At 38.7% G+C, this 16,171-nt stretch overlaps 1 protein-coding gene across 4 annotated transcripts in view; it reads right to left on the bottom strand.

The window, feature by feature from the left end:
- The window catches only part of ARHGEF26 (Rho guanine nucleotide exchange factor 26), a 198,457-nt gene that overhangs the window by 49,774 nt on the left and 132,512 nt on the right, over positions 1-16,171 (bottom strand). For all 4 annotated transcript variants that reach the window (XM_045030663.1, XM_045030660.1, XM_045030661.1 and 1 more), the window contains 4 exons: positions 6,890-7,042; positions 6,251-6,380; positions 3,423-3,497; positions 1,024-1,113 (listed from right to left, as the gene is read on the bottom strand). In XM_045030663.1, coding sequence (XP_044886598.1) covers positions 1,024-1,113; positions 3,423-3,497; positions 6,251-6,380; positions 6,890-7,042 — 448 coding nt within the window. The remainder of the gene's footprint in view (positions 1-1,023; positions 1,114-3,422; positions 3,498-6,250; positions 6,381-6,889; positions 7,043-16,171) is intronic.

Raw genomic sequence — 16,171 nt, 5'->3', positions numbered from 1 at the left:
AAATGGTACATTTTTCCACTGCATTGGTAAGAAGTATTCTTGGGAAATAATGTCATCCCATGGGTATGATATTCCACTTACAAAATTTTGTTTTAAATGAACATTTTTTGAGGTACAAAAGTTTTTTTTCCCTATATTGTTGATACTTTGAAAATGCCACCAAAAACTTTTTAAATCACATTTGACACTTGTTGGACAGGCCACTGATAAAGGAAACAAACACCACAACCTGCAACTTTGGTTGTACTCAAAATAAAAGATTTGGAAAATATCAGTATCATATGGTAGCCCTTTTAATAGGTACTACATTCTAATAATTTTAATGAGTTTAACACAATATGCCAACAGACAAAATGGCTGTGAATTTAATAAAGTCTGATACTTGTTTTTTCCTGCTAAACAATATGTAATTTAACACTTTTAAAAAATGTTTTAGTTAAATTATTAAGGTCTTTAAAAAATGCACTGTGCTTCTCATATAGTACCTTCTTAGTTTATTGAAAATATCCAAGAGCAGACAAACCCAGAAGAGGAGGGGGAGAGAAAGAAAGAGACAGAGAGAAACAGATCAATGAAGAGTTCTGTGTTTAAACACTTCTACAGAACTTCATGAGTTAAGGAGATGAGGTGAAATCCTAGCTCCTCTGAAGTCAATGGGAATTCTGTCATAAATTTCAACGGGGGCAAGATTTCACTCTGACTATCCGGTTTTTATGTGCAATTCAGGTGAGTAGTGTTAACTTGTGTAATTACTTCTTGTTTAAAGCTCTAGCTGCTTGATGTTAGTAACTGAGATATGGTTAGCAGTGGCATCTGTCACTCTTTGAGCATTCGTGGCCTCAGCTGCTCTCAGAAGACAAACTTTTAGTCCTCTGTTGAAAGGTCAGTTCAGCATTATGGCTTCTGCAATCCCCAGCTAATTTGCTTCATTTTCTTTGGCTGTGAATCTGTTAGTCTTAAAACTTAAGGAAAGGCAAAACTTCTGCACATGCTAAATGAGTTCAATGAACGGAAATATCATACCTTGATTCTAAATTCCAGCTGGTTGTTAATTGTGTACATCATTTCTGTCCTTTCCATTTTTCTAGCCCCTTCGTTGCATAAACGGACCAACTAGAAAGAAAAAGTGTTCCTGATTTAATGTATTTAGATACTGCATTACTAGCTTTTCCTTTACCTGGCAACTTTTCTGTGGAAATGCATATCACTGAAGAAGCAAGAAAATCAAAGAAACTGATATTTTTATAATAAACCACAAAGAAGATTGATTATTCCACACAGAGTAGTACAAGTGGCACAAAGTATCTAACTCAAAAGGATTGCAGATCGTCAGTCCAAAAACTTAATGGGCACCCTGAGAGAACATAAACTCTAACTTTGGCAAGTAAGTGAGTTGTGTAGTTGTGACCCAATGTTATATGCTGCCCTTACAACTGCAGACATGCAAATTGTTTATTGAAGGAAGATACCAAGGCAAACATTATGATGCTCTGTTGGCAAGCTAAGGAAGGCAGTATTTCACAAAACTATTCACTCGTGCTTTAGAATGTGATTTGAAAATGTGTTATATTCCTCTAGAGACCCCAAATAAATAAATTAATTTAAAAAAAAGGAGGAAGATCAGGCATCTACATATGTTAAATGGAAAAAATAAAATACTCCTTAACCCCTTCCATGGGCTCCCCAAAAGTCAAAGAGCCCCTTCTTGTTTCTCACTTCCTGGAAGGGGGGAGAGAGCTGTCTGAGCAACAGCATACTCCATTGATTCACTTAGTTCCCCAGATCCTTCCAGTACCACAGCAATTCAATGAAAAGCATAGCTAATGTACTGAATGCTAACACCATGACCCCTGCTAATCCCTGCCAGTGTTGAGTGGTGGAGAGTAGGATGAAAGTAGGAACACAAATCAATTGAGTCTGTCTGGATAGCCTGTCTGGATAGCCTTCTCTAGGCTAACTTGCAGCATCAAAAGTCTAGAAAGGACAAAGGAGCCCTCCAGCTTTTCTAATAGGGAAAAAAGCTCACCTTTTATTTTGCTATAATTGTTGTTGGGGAGATAGGAAGCAGCATGTTAGCAAGCTAGGCTGTTCTACTTTTAGTGGATTTTATATAGGAGACAAATTAAAACTATTTTGTTGCACATGACTAGGCAATGAATTCAGTGCAACAGCTGAGTAATTTGAAGAAGATGGGGACAAAGCCCTTATGCACTAAGCTCTAGGATATCCTTCTCTGAGGAAAAAACAAACAAACTGTAAAACATTTGTTCTACAGGAGGATTTTTATGAGTCAGAGATAAAAGTCATGCTTATCGGGTATAGTTAAAAAGCATCCGGAGAAAGGGGTATGAACAATATCAGTCAGGCAAATTCTCCTCCCCCTTCTCCTTTTCAGTCTTTATACTCTGTACACCACAAGAAGTTCCCACAATAAAATTCAAGTGTGTTGGCAGCAGTATTGTGTTACTGCAGCAGTTCAGAATTTTTTCTGAGAAAAAGAATGATTTAAACGTGAAGCTGATCTGTCAGTGACTGTTCCTGAATAAAGCAATTTGGCATTTTCATCCTTCATTACTCTTCCGCTTTAAAAGAAAAATTGTCAATTTCCATGCATAAATAATTTAAATGAGCCAGGAATGCTCAGAGCCTAAGGCAGTAGCTAGCCCTAACACGTAGGGAACCTTATTTCCAATAGGGGGATGCCCAATCCACCAAATTTAATGACATTCAATTACGTATCGCAGGATCTCAAATTCTAAGATCTCAGAGGCTAGTCTCTAGATTTCCATTTCAAACTGTCTTTCTTTTTATTTCAAAAAGCTTTCGAGGTCAACAGTAATTTTACAGAGTTTTCACTGTGAAGTTGGATGTTGTCACCAATGCCAAATTCTGAAACCTCATTATCAGCTTTAAAAGAAACCTATTGGAGGTTATTGTAGAATTAATTATGGGCAATATTTATGCTTTATGTAATAGTGGGTTGTTCCTCTATTTTTGTGTGTATTCAATACTTGTTCCATGCTGAAAAGAGATTTTCAACACAGCTCTTATTGACTGGAATGGTTTAATTTCACTAACAGAATAAATCCTTAAATGTTGTTAGGAGTTCCAGTTTTCTAACTAAAAAATCCATGGCAGTTTCCAGGCTTTGGGTGTTGTATCTCTTTCCCTTTTTTTGGACAATGACGGGGGAATAGAACCAAGTTGTCCAATTTCATTATGAAATGCATGATCAAGACAAATAACGAAGGAGGCAAATAATATATCAATTAATATATAAAAAATAAGGGGCCAAAGTCATTTGGAAAAACAAAAGTGACCATGTCTCATATTGGCATATTGAATTGTCCAAAGCACAACTGAGGAAGAAAAGAGTCTAAATAGAAGGTTGGCTGTGTAGCATTTGCTTTTTAAAAACATACCTTGCTCACTTCTTTTAAGGCTCGTTTGCAGATCTCATATTTTGGTGAATCTTTAGGGGTTTTCTGACAGATGGTCTGAAATAAAAGTCAATCAATTCAGAGAACTGAAAACTGTATATTGTTACATCTAAATCAGATGAATACAGAATTACAATACAATTAATGAAATTAAACATGGAGGGGGCAACATGGAAGCATATTTTCCTACCAATATCTTCCTACCATATTTTCCTATCAATATCTTCATTAACGATCTGGAGGATGGTGTGGACTGCACCCTTAGCAAGCTTGCAGATGACACTAAACTGGGAGGAGTTGTTGATACACTGGAGGGTAGGGATAGGATACAGAGGGACCTAGACAAATTAGAGGATTGGGCCAAAAGAAATATGATGAGGTTCAACAAGGACAAGTGCAGAGTCCTGCACTTAGGACGGAAGAATCCCATGCACTGCTACAGACTAGGGACCGAATGGCTGGGTAGCAGTTCTGCAGAAAAGGACCTAGGGGTTACGGTGGACGAAAAGCTGAATATGAGTCAACAGTGTGCCCTTGTTGCCAAGAAGGCTAATGGCATTTTGGGTTGTATAAGTAGGGGCATTTCCAGCAGATCAAGGGATGTGATCATCCCCCTCTACTCAGCACTGGTGAGGCCTCATTTGGAGTACTGTGTCCAGTTTTGGGCCCCACACTACAAGAAGGATGTGGATAAATTGGAGAGAGTCCAGCGGAGGGCAACAAAAATGATTAGGGGGCTGGAGCACATGACTTATGAGGAGAGGCTGAGGGAACTGGGATTGTTTAGTCTGCAGAAGAGAAGAATGAGGGGGGATTTGATAGCTGCTTTCAACTACCTGAAAGGGGGTTCCAAAGAGGATGGATCTAGACTGTTCTCAGTGGTAGAAGATGATAGAACAAGGAGTAATGGTCTCAAGTTGCAGAGGGGGAGGTTTAGGTTGGATATTAGGAAAATCTTTTTCACTAGTAGGGTGGTGAAGAACTGGAATGGGTTACCTAGGGAGGTAGTGGAATCTCCTTCCTTAGAGGTTTTTAAGATCAGGCTTGACAAAGCCCTGGCTGGGATGATTTAGTTGGGTTTGGTCCTGCTTTGAGCAGGGGGTTGGACTAGATGACCTCCTGAGGTCCCTTCCAACCCTGAGATTCTATGATTCTATGATACCAACCAGAGCTCCTCGGTGCACAAGGAGTGTGTATCTACTGATGTGCTCTTCAGGGAGTGCAGCATGCCAATATCCATCTATGGTCTGACGCAGAGGGAGGGGGTAAGCCACAGACCTGCCTGCTCAGAGCACCATGTCCTCCCAAAGGCCCTGGAGAGAGCAGTCCCTGTGCTCCCTTTCAATTGTCTCTGGCCCTTATGAAGACCATGGAAAGTGGGGAGGGAGGGAAGCTCTTTGCACTCTTTACTCCTACTGTATAAGGGTTAAACATAATCCAGTCACTAATCTTCAAACCACTGTGGAACTTTTGCTGAAAGTTGGCTAACCATGTGAGTTGGTCATGAAAATAAAAGTTTGACCAAAACAATCATCTTGTATCAATATGTTCCTAATAATGAAGGGGCTAAATTATGTTCTTCAGGTGAAATTATGTTTTCACAGTCTGAATGTAAGAAGAGAATCATACTTTTCATATTTCAATTTAAGTGAAACAATGAAAACTCACTATAAAGAAAACATTTCAATATAAAGTTTAGAAAATTATCACTAAGAAAAAAAACTGTTTTGTAATTTTCCATTCGGTTCAGCTTGTTCGATGCTTTCATTTCTGAAGAAAAGAGGTATCCTGAATTTAAAGAGTTAGTTTGGATGTTTTGGGGTTTTTTGTTTGTTTTTTTGTTGTTTTTTTTAAACAAACACAGGGATTTATTGAACAGAAGAGTATGGCCCATGGGGCCAGGATATATAAACTAGCAACTGTAGATATATAAAGCACTATTACTTGATCAACCACTGTGAAGTACTGAACGCATCCCCACAGATATCGCAGTATTCATAATTACAGGGGTGACTGACCTGCATAGATCCTGATCTGGGTCCTACTAAAACCAGAAATCAGGTGTGGATTTTAATCCATACATTGGCAGCAGTGCAGATCACATTTCAGTCCTGGCATCCAAACCAAAATGCCACAGACCTCATGAGTATGTATGTTTCCATCAGATTTCAACCTCCGCTTCCTAGCACTCTCCCTCGCTGTAGGCTTTCCCAATCTCTGCAGCTGTCTGTTGGAAGGGAGAACCCCACACACCCCACCATAACAGGATGGTTACTAGCTATGGATGTAAATGATGTTTCTCTGTAGTGGCTGCCCCATTGAGGGCACAGGAGCGATTACTAAAATCGTTAGCTAAGGATCAGATTGTGACCCCCTTAATTTTCATAGTGCCAAAAGGACTATTCCTGTGAGAAAAGTGGGGTGCACAGTCTGGCCTAAAGGAGGAGTCCTTTAGTCAGCATGGCAGAAAGCCCATGTTTTGAACTGAAGGACCAGGTTCTAGGACCAATTCTGTATGTGTGCAACTTTTATGGTAGTTGTGTCTTGACTCTGACTTCATCATTCAGTTTCATTGGAGACTGGTGCCCAATTGTTTGACTTGAACTTCTACACAGTTCCTTGGTCACTGCAAGTGCAAATAAATGTCACCACCCACTTCACAATTTCCTCTCTGTTGCTGACAGACCAGTTTATACAGCTATGGCCCCAGTCTAAACAAGGTGAGGTGGGAATGGGCCAATAACCAAAAAAAGAAAGGTTGCTTAATTTCCAAGGACACAATATACACAGAAAAAAAAATCTGTTCTCACATCCATCAGCAATGGAAGGCGTGTAACCCTCTGCATTGGAAGAATGAGGAAAGAGATCATAGGTAAATTCCTGCAGTCTTCATGGGACTCAATCCGTGACAGCACTTCCTTGAAGGCTGGATTTGTAGCTCTGAAGAAAAAAAAGAAACCATGGGTTTTTGAAAAGGTTGCTTTAATTTAGAAATGTGAATTTCTCTTTTCAAATAGCAGTGATGTCAGTAAATCAGAGGAAGGGCAGTCTGAGGGAATCTCATCCTTTTAGTGTTCAACAGTTATATTTAGAAATATTATACAAATATAACTGATATTTAGAGACATCAGTACAGTTTGCACATGCGCGTACAAACTATGTAATGAACGATACAAAGGGAAAAGTATAAAAGCATTGCTATAAAGACACTAGTAAAACTATGCTTGTCAATGAAGACAATTTAGCACATGACTGCAAACAGGATTGGACTCTACAGCCAAGTATATTTTCACCCTCAATTACATCAATGGAATTAAATATGAGCTTTAAAACAAGCACGTGCTTAAGTGATATGCTGAATTGGAGCCTAGATGTTATGCTTCAAGAAATCCTGATTGCTACTGTTAAGGGATGATTTTAAAACATGCATTTTAAGCACCATTTCTTACAATAGTTTCTGGAGTGTTCGCTGTTGGTAGACTTCATTAGTACAATATTTCACGTATGGGTCAAATGTTGATGCTGTATGCTTTTCAATAATATCACTGATATCCTCTATGAAGATGTTGTTCTGATGCCTTGCTTCAAGTTCTTTAAAGAACCTGCAAAGGAAAAGAAGTAATTACCAATTTCACTAAACATAATTCATAATGGTTTGTCTCTTGTAGCATTTCAAACTTCACTTGACAGGATATTGGATCATTTCACAAAACTTTTAATCACATAAACAAGGGGCAATAAAGGGACAATCTGAGAAATTTGGGGACTCTGGAGGGGTGGAAAAGATTTACTGATGCAAGACCCTCATCCCATGGGCTCAACTGTACATGTATTTCTTGCACAATATATGTAAAGGAAATGTGGTGTAACCTGTCAGACTTCAGCAGAAGCAATGCTGGTCAAGTTATTTTTCGCAAACAGTCAAAATAGAAAGAGTACTACTAATAGGGTTGCAACGGTACTTTTCAGCAATATGTCTGAAAATAAAGTGAAACTACTTGAAACACACCATCTACAATTCTATGAGTACTGAATCTTTTCTCCTTGTAGTAATGGACGTGCAATAGCATAGCTGCAACAATAACTGGAAAACTTCACACCAACTAAAATGTCAACTACAAAACTAAAATGAAAATTAAATTAAATTGCCGGTTGATGTGCTGAATGACCTGGTAAACAAGCAGAGTTCCCACCCTGCTCCAAACAGAGCGCACACTACCTGCTCCATACCATTCAGCATACCATTAACGACAAACCCAGACAGGATATACTGAAGCCTAAAACTTAGGTTGACCTAAGCTACGTCGCTCAGGGGTATCAAAAATTCATACCAGAGACACAGTTAAACCGACCCAAGCCCTGGTATAGATACCACAGGGTTGACAGAAGAATTCTTCCATCAACCTAGCCACCACATCTCGAGGGAGGGGATTTACTAGAGTGATGGTAAAACCCCACCCGTCGCTGTAGCAAGTGTCTACACTACAGTGCATGCATTTGACGAAGTGGGTATTTACCCACGAAAGCTTATGCTCCAATACGTCTGTTAGTCTATAACAGGGGTCAGCAACCTTTCAGAAGTGGTGTGCCGAGTCTTCATTTATTCACTCTAATTTAAGGTTTTGTGTGCCAGTAATACATTTTAATGTTTTTAGAAGGTCTCTTTCTATAAGTCTATAATATACAACTAAACTATTGTTGTATGTAAGTAAATAAGGTTTTTAAAATGTTTAAGAAGCTTCATTTAAAATTAAATTAAAATGCAGAGCCCCCCAGACTAGTGGCCAGGACCCGGACAGTGTGAGTGCCACTGAAAATCAGCTTGCGTGCCGCCTTCGGCACGTGTGCCATAGGTTGCCTACCCCTGGTCTATAAGGTGCCACAGGACTCTTTGTCGCTTTTTACAGATCCAGACTAACATGGCTACCCCTCTGATACCTGACTACAGTACTGTAGTTACTGACAAAGCTGCTGTGAAAAATGAAGTTGGGTGGGGGTAGCTCCCTTTTATGGACTCCCAGCCAGCCAGTACCTATAAAATCCCTCCTAGTCGCTGATCTCTATTTGCTCTACCTGTAAAGAGTTAAAAAGTCTCACTGCTATGTACATGACCTGGCTTATCATTCCTGACTCGTCGTTCTGATCTCAAGTTTGTCTCCTGCTTCTGATCTCCCAGTATCCTGACCCAGCTGATTCCTGACTCCTATCTTGTGACTGTGCACTCTGGCTCTGATACCACTAGGTCTGGCTGCCGATAACCCGACTGTGACAGTTGCAGGCAGTGACTAGAAACCATTTCCACCATTTTTTTAGTTGGCAGAAACTCTTAGCATATTGCAGATTAATTTTATACAGGAAATGATGAACTATGACATTTCTTCCCATTTCATATTTTGGCATGCTGAAAAGATCATAGAATCATAGAAGATTAGGGTTGGAAGAGACCTCAGGAGGTCATCTAGTCCAACCCCCTGCTCAAAGCAGGAGGAACCCCAACTAAATCATCTCAGCCAGGGCTTTGTCAAGCTGGGCCTTAAAAACCTCTAAGGATGGAGATTCCACCACCTCCGTAGGTAACCCATTCCAGTGCTTCACCACCCTCCTAGTGAAATTGGTTTTACTAATATCCAACCTAGACCTCCCCCACTACAACTTGAGACCATTAGTCCTTGTTCTGCCATCTGCCACCACTGAGAACAGCCAAAACTCCATCCTCTTTGGAACCCCCCTTCAGGTAGTTGAAGGCTGCTAGATGTTTGACTATGTGAACTAGAACATTATCCTTACGTTTTAAAAATTAAATCATATTTTTTGCATCAGGTGCTCAGCCCATAATCCTTTCAGGGAACAGTAAAAATCTAGGATAGGAATGTTTTAGAAGAGAAGGGAAATATCACTTATTTAAAAAATAAAATAAAAAAAAAACAACCCACAACCTACCTAGAGTAGCAGGCTATTCTTATATAGAGTGCTATGAATCAAGATTTGGATCAACAGGTTCCCTTTGTGCATCCAGCTTACTATAACTTATCAGTAAACCAGCTACTTCAATAAATCCTTTTACTTTATATGTTAGAGGAGGTTTGGAGATTAAAAATTAGTTCTGATCAATCACAAGAGCTACTCAACACAAACTGTGTCTGGCCCTTTAATACCAGAAGACTTAAATAAAGTGTTGCTGTTTCCTTTAAATCTAAAAAAAAAATTCTGATCAAACTCTGAACCCATTTAAACTAAAGTCAGACAAGACCCTGAAAGAGGGTCTAATTCTTTCACCATTATCTTTGGTAGTTAAAATAAATATCTGATCTGTAATTCTCTAATGTAAGTCAGGCTGCCTGTTTTTTAAGTGCTATAAAAACTAATTTAGAAAATGCATCTTTATTGATTTCTTAGATCAAGGAACAATAGCCTGAGTTTTAGTCAATCCAACCTCCCCATTGAGAAAGGAAGACTCTCTCTAAATGCTTGTTGCTTTAATTTGGCAGCTCTTGTTAAGAGTCTTTCTATGTTTTAAGCTGATCACTAACCTTCAGTTAAGCATTATGCAGGAACAGTGCCTTGATATTTGTGCTGGCAGCTTGCTCATGCTATGTTTTCCTGCTAATATGAACAGTTTTAACCCTTGATTTACCATCACAAATGCCTTAAAAGCCACACAATTCATATGAGCTAACTACTGTGGGGGCCAAATCATGCCCTATTTACACGAACAAAATTCTCAAGGTAAAAGCTCTGAGCTCCCTAGAAGGAACCAACACCTTAAATCAACCCTTTCATTTTGGCAAACATTTCCTCTCAAATTCACCACAAAAGAGTTACTGAACAAGACTGACAAATCTGAAGACACTTGGCAGTTGGATATGCATTTACCTGGACACTTGAGCCCTTTAACCAGGATAATTTCAGACTGGATCTGTCTCACATTAGAACACACTAAAGTAAATCGCATTGCTTCACAAGTGGTCAGTTTGTACCTCTATTTCTCCATGTGCTATTGATTAAAGGGGTCTTTAAGTACAGGGGTAGACAATCAGTACTTAATTTCCTTATCCTATGTGCACTACTTAATATGAAAACTAAAACTACAGCAACAGAATATGACTAGGAAGTCTCTAGGTGTATCTGGGTTCTAGACTGCTTGTTCCATTTCCTTGGCTGTTGTAAGTTAGGGCTCCATTCTTAGAAATGTTGAGCATTGTTGCCAGGTGCTAGGCCTTCAATTCCCAACCAAAGTCGCTGGCAAGTGGGAGTTCTTTGCACTTCACAGGAGTGCTCTTCACCTTGTAGGATTGAGCACTTTAAAGATCCTTTTCCATCCTCATGTTACTTAATGTCCTCCAGTCCTTAAATTCATAAAAAGCCATGAGAAACAGGCTTATTCTGCATGGATTCAGGGAGATGTGTGGATCATCTGCTGTTTCAGCTTTTTCTTCACTGGTTGTCTAGCTAAGTACAAACATTATTTGCTCTCCTCTGCTCCCTACCCCCAAAGAAAAATGTCAAACTGCCCACTAAAATTATTTCCCTTATGTAATTCTCCACCCCAGGTTCTTATTATTTAAATTACAACATATTTATTGTTCCATACCAGGGACTTGGATGTGCATCATATTCTAACATGCTAATTTCTTCTACAATGTAATAGTTTGGTGGGCTTTTTAAAATCCTTCCACCAATTTCTGCGATCAATGGGTCAGATCCTCAGCTCGTGTAAGTGAGCATACCTTATTGACTTTGATGGAGCCATACTGATTCATACTAGCTGAGATCTGGCCTTAAAATAAATGAAAACAAAAAAAAACCCAAACAAGTCAATCTTATTACTAGGAAGGTTTTAAATTAGGGCTGTCAAGCTGTCTCTTGATGTTCCAATCTCTGTTCCAGAGGACATGCGTCCATGCTGATAACAGGTTCTGCTCAATAACAATCCAATGCAATGCGGACTGATTAATTTTCATTATCTGAGTCAGATGCCACCAGCAGAAGGTTGGTTTTCTTTTTTGGTGGTTCAGGTTCTGTAGTTTCTGCATCAGAGTGTTGCTCTTTCAAGACTTCTGAGAGCATGCTCTGCACCTCATTCCTGTCAGATTTTGGAAGGCACTTCAGATTCTTAAATCATGGGTCGAATGCTGTAGCTATCTTTAGAAATTTCCCATTGGTATCTTCTTTGCATTTTGTCAAATTTGCAGTGAAAGCGTTCTTAAAATGAACAACATGTGCTGGGTCATCATCCAAGACTGCTATAAAATGAAATATATGGCAGAATGTGGGTAAAACAGAGCAGGAGACATGCAATTCTCCCCCAAAGAATTCAGTAACAAATTTAATTAATGCATTATATTTTTAACGAACATCATCAGCCTGGAAGCATGTCCTCTAGAATGATGTCCGAAGCACAAAGAGGTATATGAGTCTTTAGCGCATCTGGCATGTAAATATCTTGCGACGCCGGCTACTACAGTGCCATGTGAACTCCTGTTCTCACTTTCAGGTGACGTTGTAAACAAGAAGCAGGCAGCATTATCTTCTGCAAATGAAAATAAACTTGTTTGTCTGAGCGGTTGGCTGAACAAGAAGTAGGACTGATTGGACTTGTAGGCGCTAAAGTTTTATATTGTTTTGTTTGAGTGCACTTATGTAACAAAAAATACATTTGTAAATTGCACTTTCATGATAAACTACAGTACCTGGAGGAGGAGAATTGAAAATTACTATTTTTTATCATTTTTACAGTGCAAATATTTGTAATAAAAAATATAAAGTGAGCTCTGTACACTTTGTATTCTGTGTAACTGAAAAAGTTGTATTTGAAAATGTAGAAAAACATCCAAAAATATTTAATACATTTCTATTGGTATTCTATTGTTTAACAGTGCGATTATTCGCGATTAATTTTTTTGAGTTAATCACGTGCGTTAACTGCGACTAATCGACAGCCCTATTTTAAATATTTATTTTTAAGCTAGAGAATATGGATATTAGAGGCTTGATGTCAGTTTCTCATCTCAGTTATGCTGGTGTAAATGTAGCATAAGTATTGGAGTCAATAGGGTTACTCCAGATTTGCACAAGCATAACTGAGATCATTATCTGCCCCTTTGTCTTCTCAAGAGGCATTTAACATATTCCGACTATTATCTAAGCATGGTGCAATGAAAGCTGGAGTTATATCATGCATTATTATTATTGTTATTATTTACTGCCGTACCTATTCAGCACTTCACATGTTTCAAAAGACTTTACAGGACTTTAGAGAATTTATCTGTAAAGTATTAGCCCCACTTTACAGATCTGAAAAATGAGACAAGTGATTTGGCAACGGGAACATAGCACATCTTTTGCAGAGACAGGATAAGAATGTGTGTCTTCATAATTCTTGCTCTTGTACTCACTCCACTAGTCCATTCTGCCTCATGCAATCAAAGCATTTACTCTTTGTTCACAAAAAGTCTCTCATTCTAAATGCAAAGTATTAAATAAATAATATATATAGCACTGAAATGCTTTAGAAGCTACTCTGTTGCTGCTCTAAGGACACAAAGTTCCTTTTCTCCAGCTCAATGGTAATATAATAAGAAGGAATGCAATCAGAAACCCAACAACAACAGTAACTTGGCCATTAATAGTGTACAGTGAAGTTGCTTTAACTAACACAAAAGGTTTGCCAAAGTGCAGGATTAAAAAAAAAGAAAAACAAGACTTTAAAGGAAGTAACTGTTTTGCATTAGTTAGATAACCAAAATATAAATAAAGTGATTGTATAAACCATATTGTTCTTTGCCTGATGTCAATACAGGGACTCAAAATTTTATTTGACACTGGAGTCCTCAAAGAGCATTTTAGCAAGTTCATCCAGATTAGTTAATGATCTAAACTTTAAAAATATTGAGGAAAAATGATTTTGAAGAACAAAGCAGTAGACCAGTGCAGACTGTTAAAACTGAAAGCTATCTAAGTACACAGCTAAGAGCAGTGCACATAACGATTTAAAATGGATGTGTATGAAGCCTACTGAAACATGTGTGGAAGAACACTGGGTTTAAAAAGCCAACATCACAATCTGAAAGGACCCACAAAATCTTGCTTTCTGACATCCCTGATTCCTATTTCCAATGTGCCATTGCTGAAGACCAAAGTTATTTGAATGCCTATGACCAGTGAATTATTATAACTTGGTTACTTTAATTCTTTCTTCTTGAATAATTTCTGCGGACTGAAAGCCTGATCCTGCAAGGTGCTGACCAGTCCCAGCTCCCAATCAAGTCAGCAGGTGTTTGATACTGCTCAGCAGCTTGGATATTCAGGCCCCAGACCATAAAATACACAGCATCCAAAACTGTCCAACAGCCACAGGAATCAAACACATAGGTCACCTAAGTCGTGCTAGCAGTTAGTGTGATAATCACTTTAAAAGTCACTGAAGAATTTATTTTACATTTCGGAATACTTTGACATACAGCCTTGGAGACAGGCAGTCTCTAGCCCATTCCAACCATGAAACAGAAGTTTCTGGTGACGACTGTGCCCCCAGAAATCCACACATGGATCTCATCCCTCCAATGGCATCACCTCCCCCCCATTCCCTGTTTGATCAGGATATGCAGGGCAGGGGAAGGTACTGGGCATACTGAGGGCAAGCAGTGGGCAAGTATGCATTAGAAAAGATTAGGCCAAAAGGGAATACATACTCCCCCCACAAATAGGCCAAACAGATTTTTGTGAAGAAAGGCTACATTACCTTTTTCGCAGGGCCAATCCATGCTGCACAACATCCCTCTTAAAGGGGGTGTGTGTGAAATCCTAGGGTCAAGTACAGCCAAAGGAAACCCTGATGGCTCCTTTGAAGCTCCAGTGCCTGTGCTTCTGAACTGCCACCAGAGAGATAGAGCCACCACGTATATGGAGATCAGTGTGGTCCGGTGACCAGATCTATGGCCTGTTCCATGGTATGGGGAACCCTGTCCCTCACTGAATGTTTGGGAAACTCTGGAGGAAGAGGGAGAGGAATAGGAAGGGAAAGGTGGGGCTACTTCTGTATCTCAGCACTCAGCTTGTATCCATTTTGTCATCAGACTTTGTAAAATCATTTACACTGATGAGAACAATGTGTTTCTGAAAATGCCTAGCAAGTTGACCAACCAAACCTGGGACTTACTTATTCCTTAGGGAAATAATGAAGAGCATCTCTCTGAGAAATGTTCAGTTAGACAAAGTAGTGACTGTTAACTGTAGTTTTGCAGGCAATCTACGTTTAGAGCAGAGGTTCTCAACCTTTTTCTTTCTGAGGTCCCCCCAACATGCATTTTAACTGAATTTCAATTTCCATCCAAATAGAGCTTGGCACAAATAGCAAGTAAAACTTCATCATCATCATCATCATCAGGTAAAACAGTAAGCTACGTATCTGGTTATATAAACATGTATAAACACGGTGCATCTTCCTGGTTAGCAAAAAGCAGCACCAAATTTAGTGTAAAGCTATATTTAGTTGCAAATCAAATGTTTTAATTGTTACCAACCAATTAAAAAAAATTTTAAAGGGAAAATAACTAAAAAGTATAAATGCAAAACATGATTAGGACTGATTATTTAAATGAATCCACTCTGGACTCTCCTGATCTTAAACTTAATTATAGCCTCAATAAGTCAAAACCACAGTCTAACCACTTCAGCTGAAATAATCTTGCTTCATGAAGTCACATTTACAATGTATTTGTTAAAAAAAAAAATCCATAATATTCCCACCCTTTACACAGTGACTTTTGGTAGACAGAATCTTTAAAATACATAAAAATTACCCCCACTGGGTTCAAATGTATTCCCGTTAATTGAATGCCTGGTATCAGAGCAGTGAAAAAACATGCACAGCTTTGAGGCTACAGGGATTTTGCCAGCCAGCCTCTGAGAGCCTTTCCTGGAATGTCAACATCCCAAATTCTTTCAGAGCATGCTAACTTAATTGCAGGTGATGTCATAAATTTGGGCCACTTTCCATACACCTACATCAGGGCTTGATATGCTGTGCACTAGTCAGGTATGCATTGGTTCATCTAGGAGCGTACATTATGAGGCAGCACAGAATCTGGTTAGTTTCTATAGAAGCTCCCATAAGGTAGCTCTCTCGGGGCCCCATCGTACAAATATTTGGGGAAAACTTTAGTGGGACTAGACAGGCATAAGCACTAACCTCATTATTAAATATGTAAAAGAAAGTGTACCATTATGTAATTAAAACACTATCCCAATGCATATACAACATGCTCAGCCAACCTTAATTCTCACATTTCCTAATTTTTGAGTATTTGACTTTGCAACTGTAATATTATTTTACTGTAGTTTTTGTGGATTAATGATACATAGGATCAAATCTTATGTCCCCGACACTGAAACACCTACATAAATACATTGAAGGGCTGTTTTAATTTCACCATTTCCAGCTATTTTAGATTTTTACATTAACAAAACCAAAAACTAGTACATGGCATAATATCATAGTAATTAGCAACTTTTAAAATGTTTTCTTACCAAAAAATATCTGATTATTGCTTATAAACAATGTGAGTGGTATATTTATTTCTAAATGAGAAGTGGCAATGAATGGAAGGGAAGAATAGTACTTTTAATCTAGAGCTACAATGGTAGTGGGCAGGAGGGGAAGAAATGCTAACAATAGTGTTTTGTATCACATTTAATTTTGGTACAAAACTACAGCATGACTGGTCTTAACT

This window comes from Mauremys mutica, chromosome 9, assembly GCF_020497125.1.
Source record: "Mauremys mutica isolate MM-2020 ecotype Southern chromosome 9, ASM2049712v1, whole genome shotgun sequence".
NCBI classification, from domain to species: domain Eukaryota; kingdom Metazoa; phylum Chordata; order Testudines; family Geoemydidae; genus Mauremys; species Mauremys mutica.
This window is presented reverse-complemented; position numbering and strand designations above follow the sequence as displayed.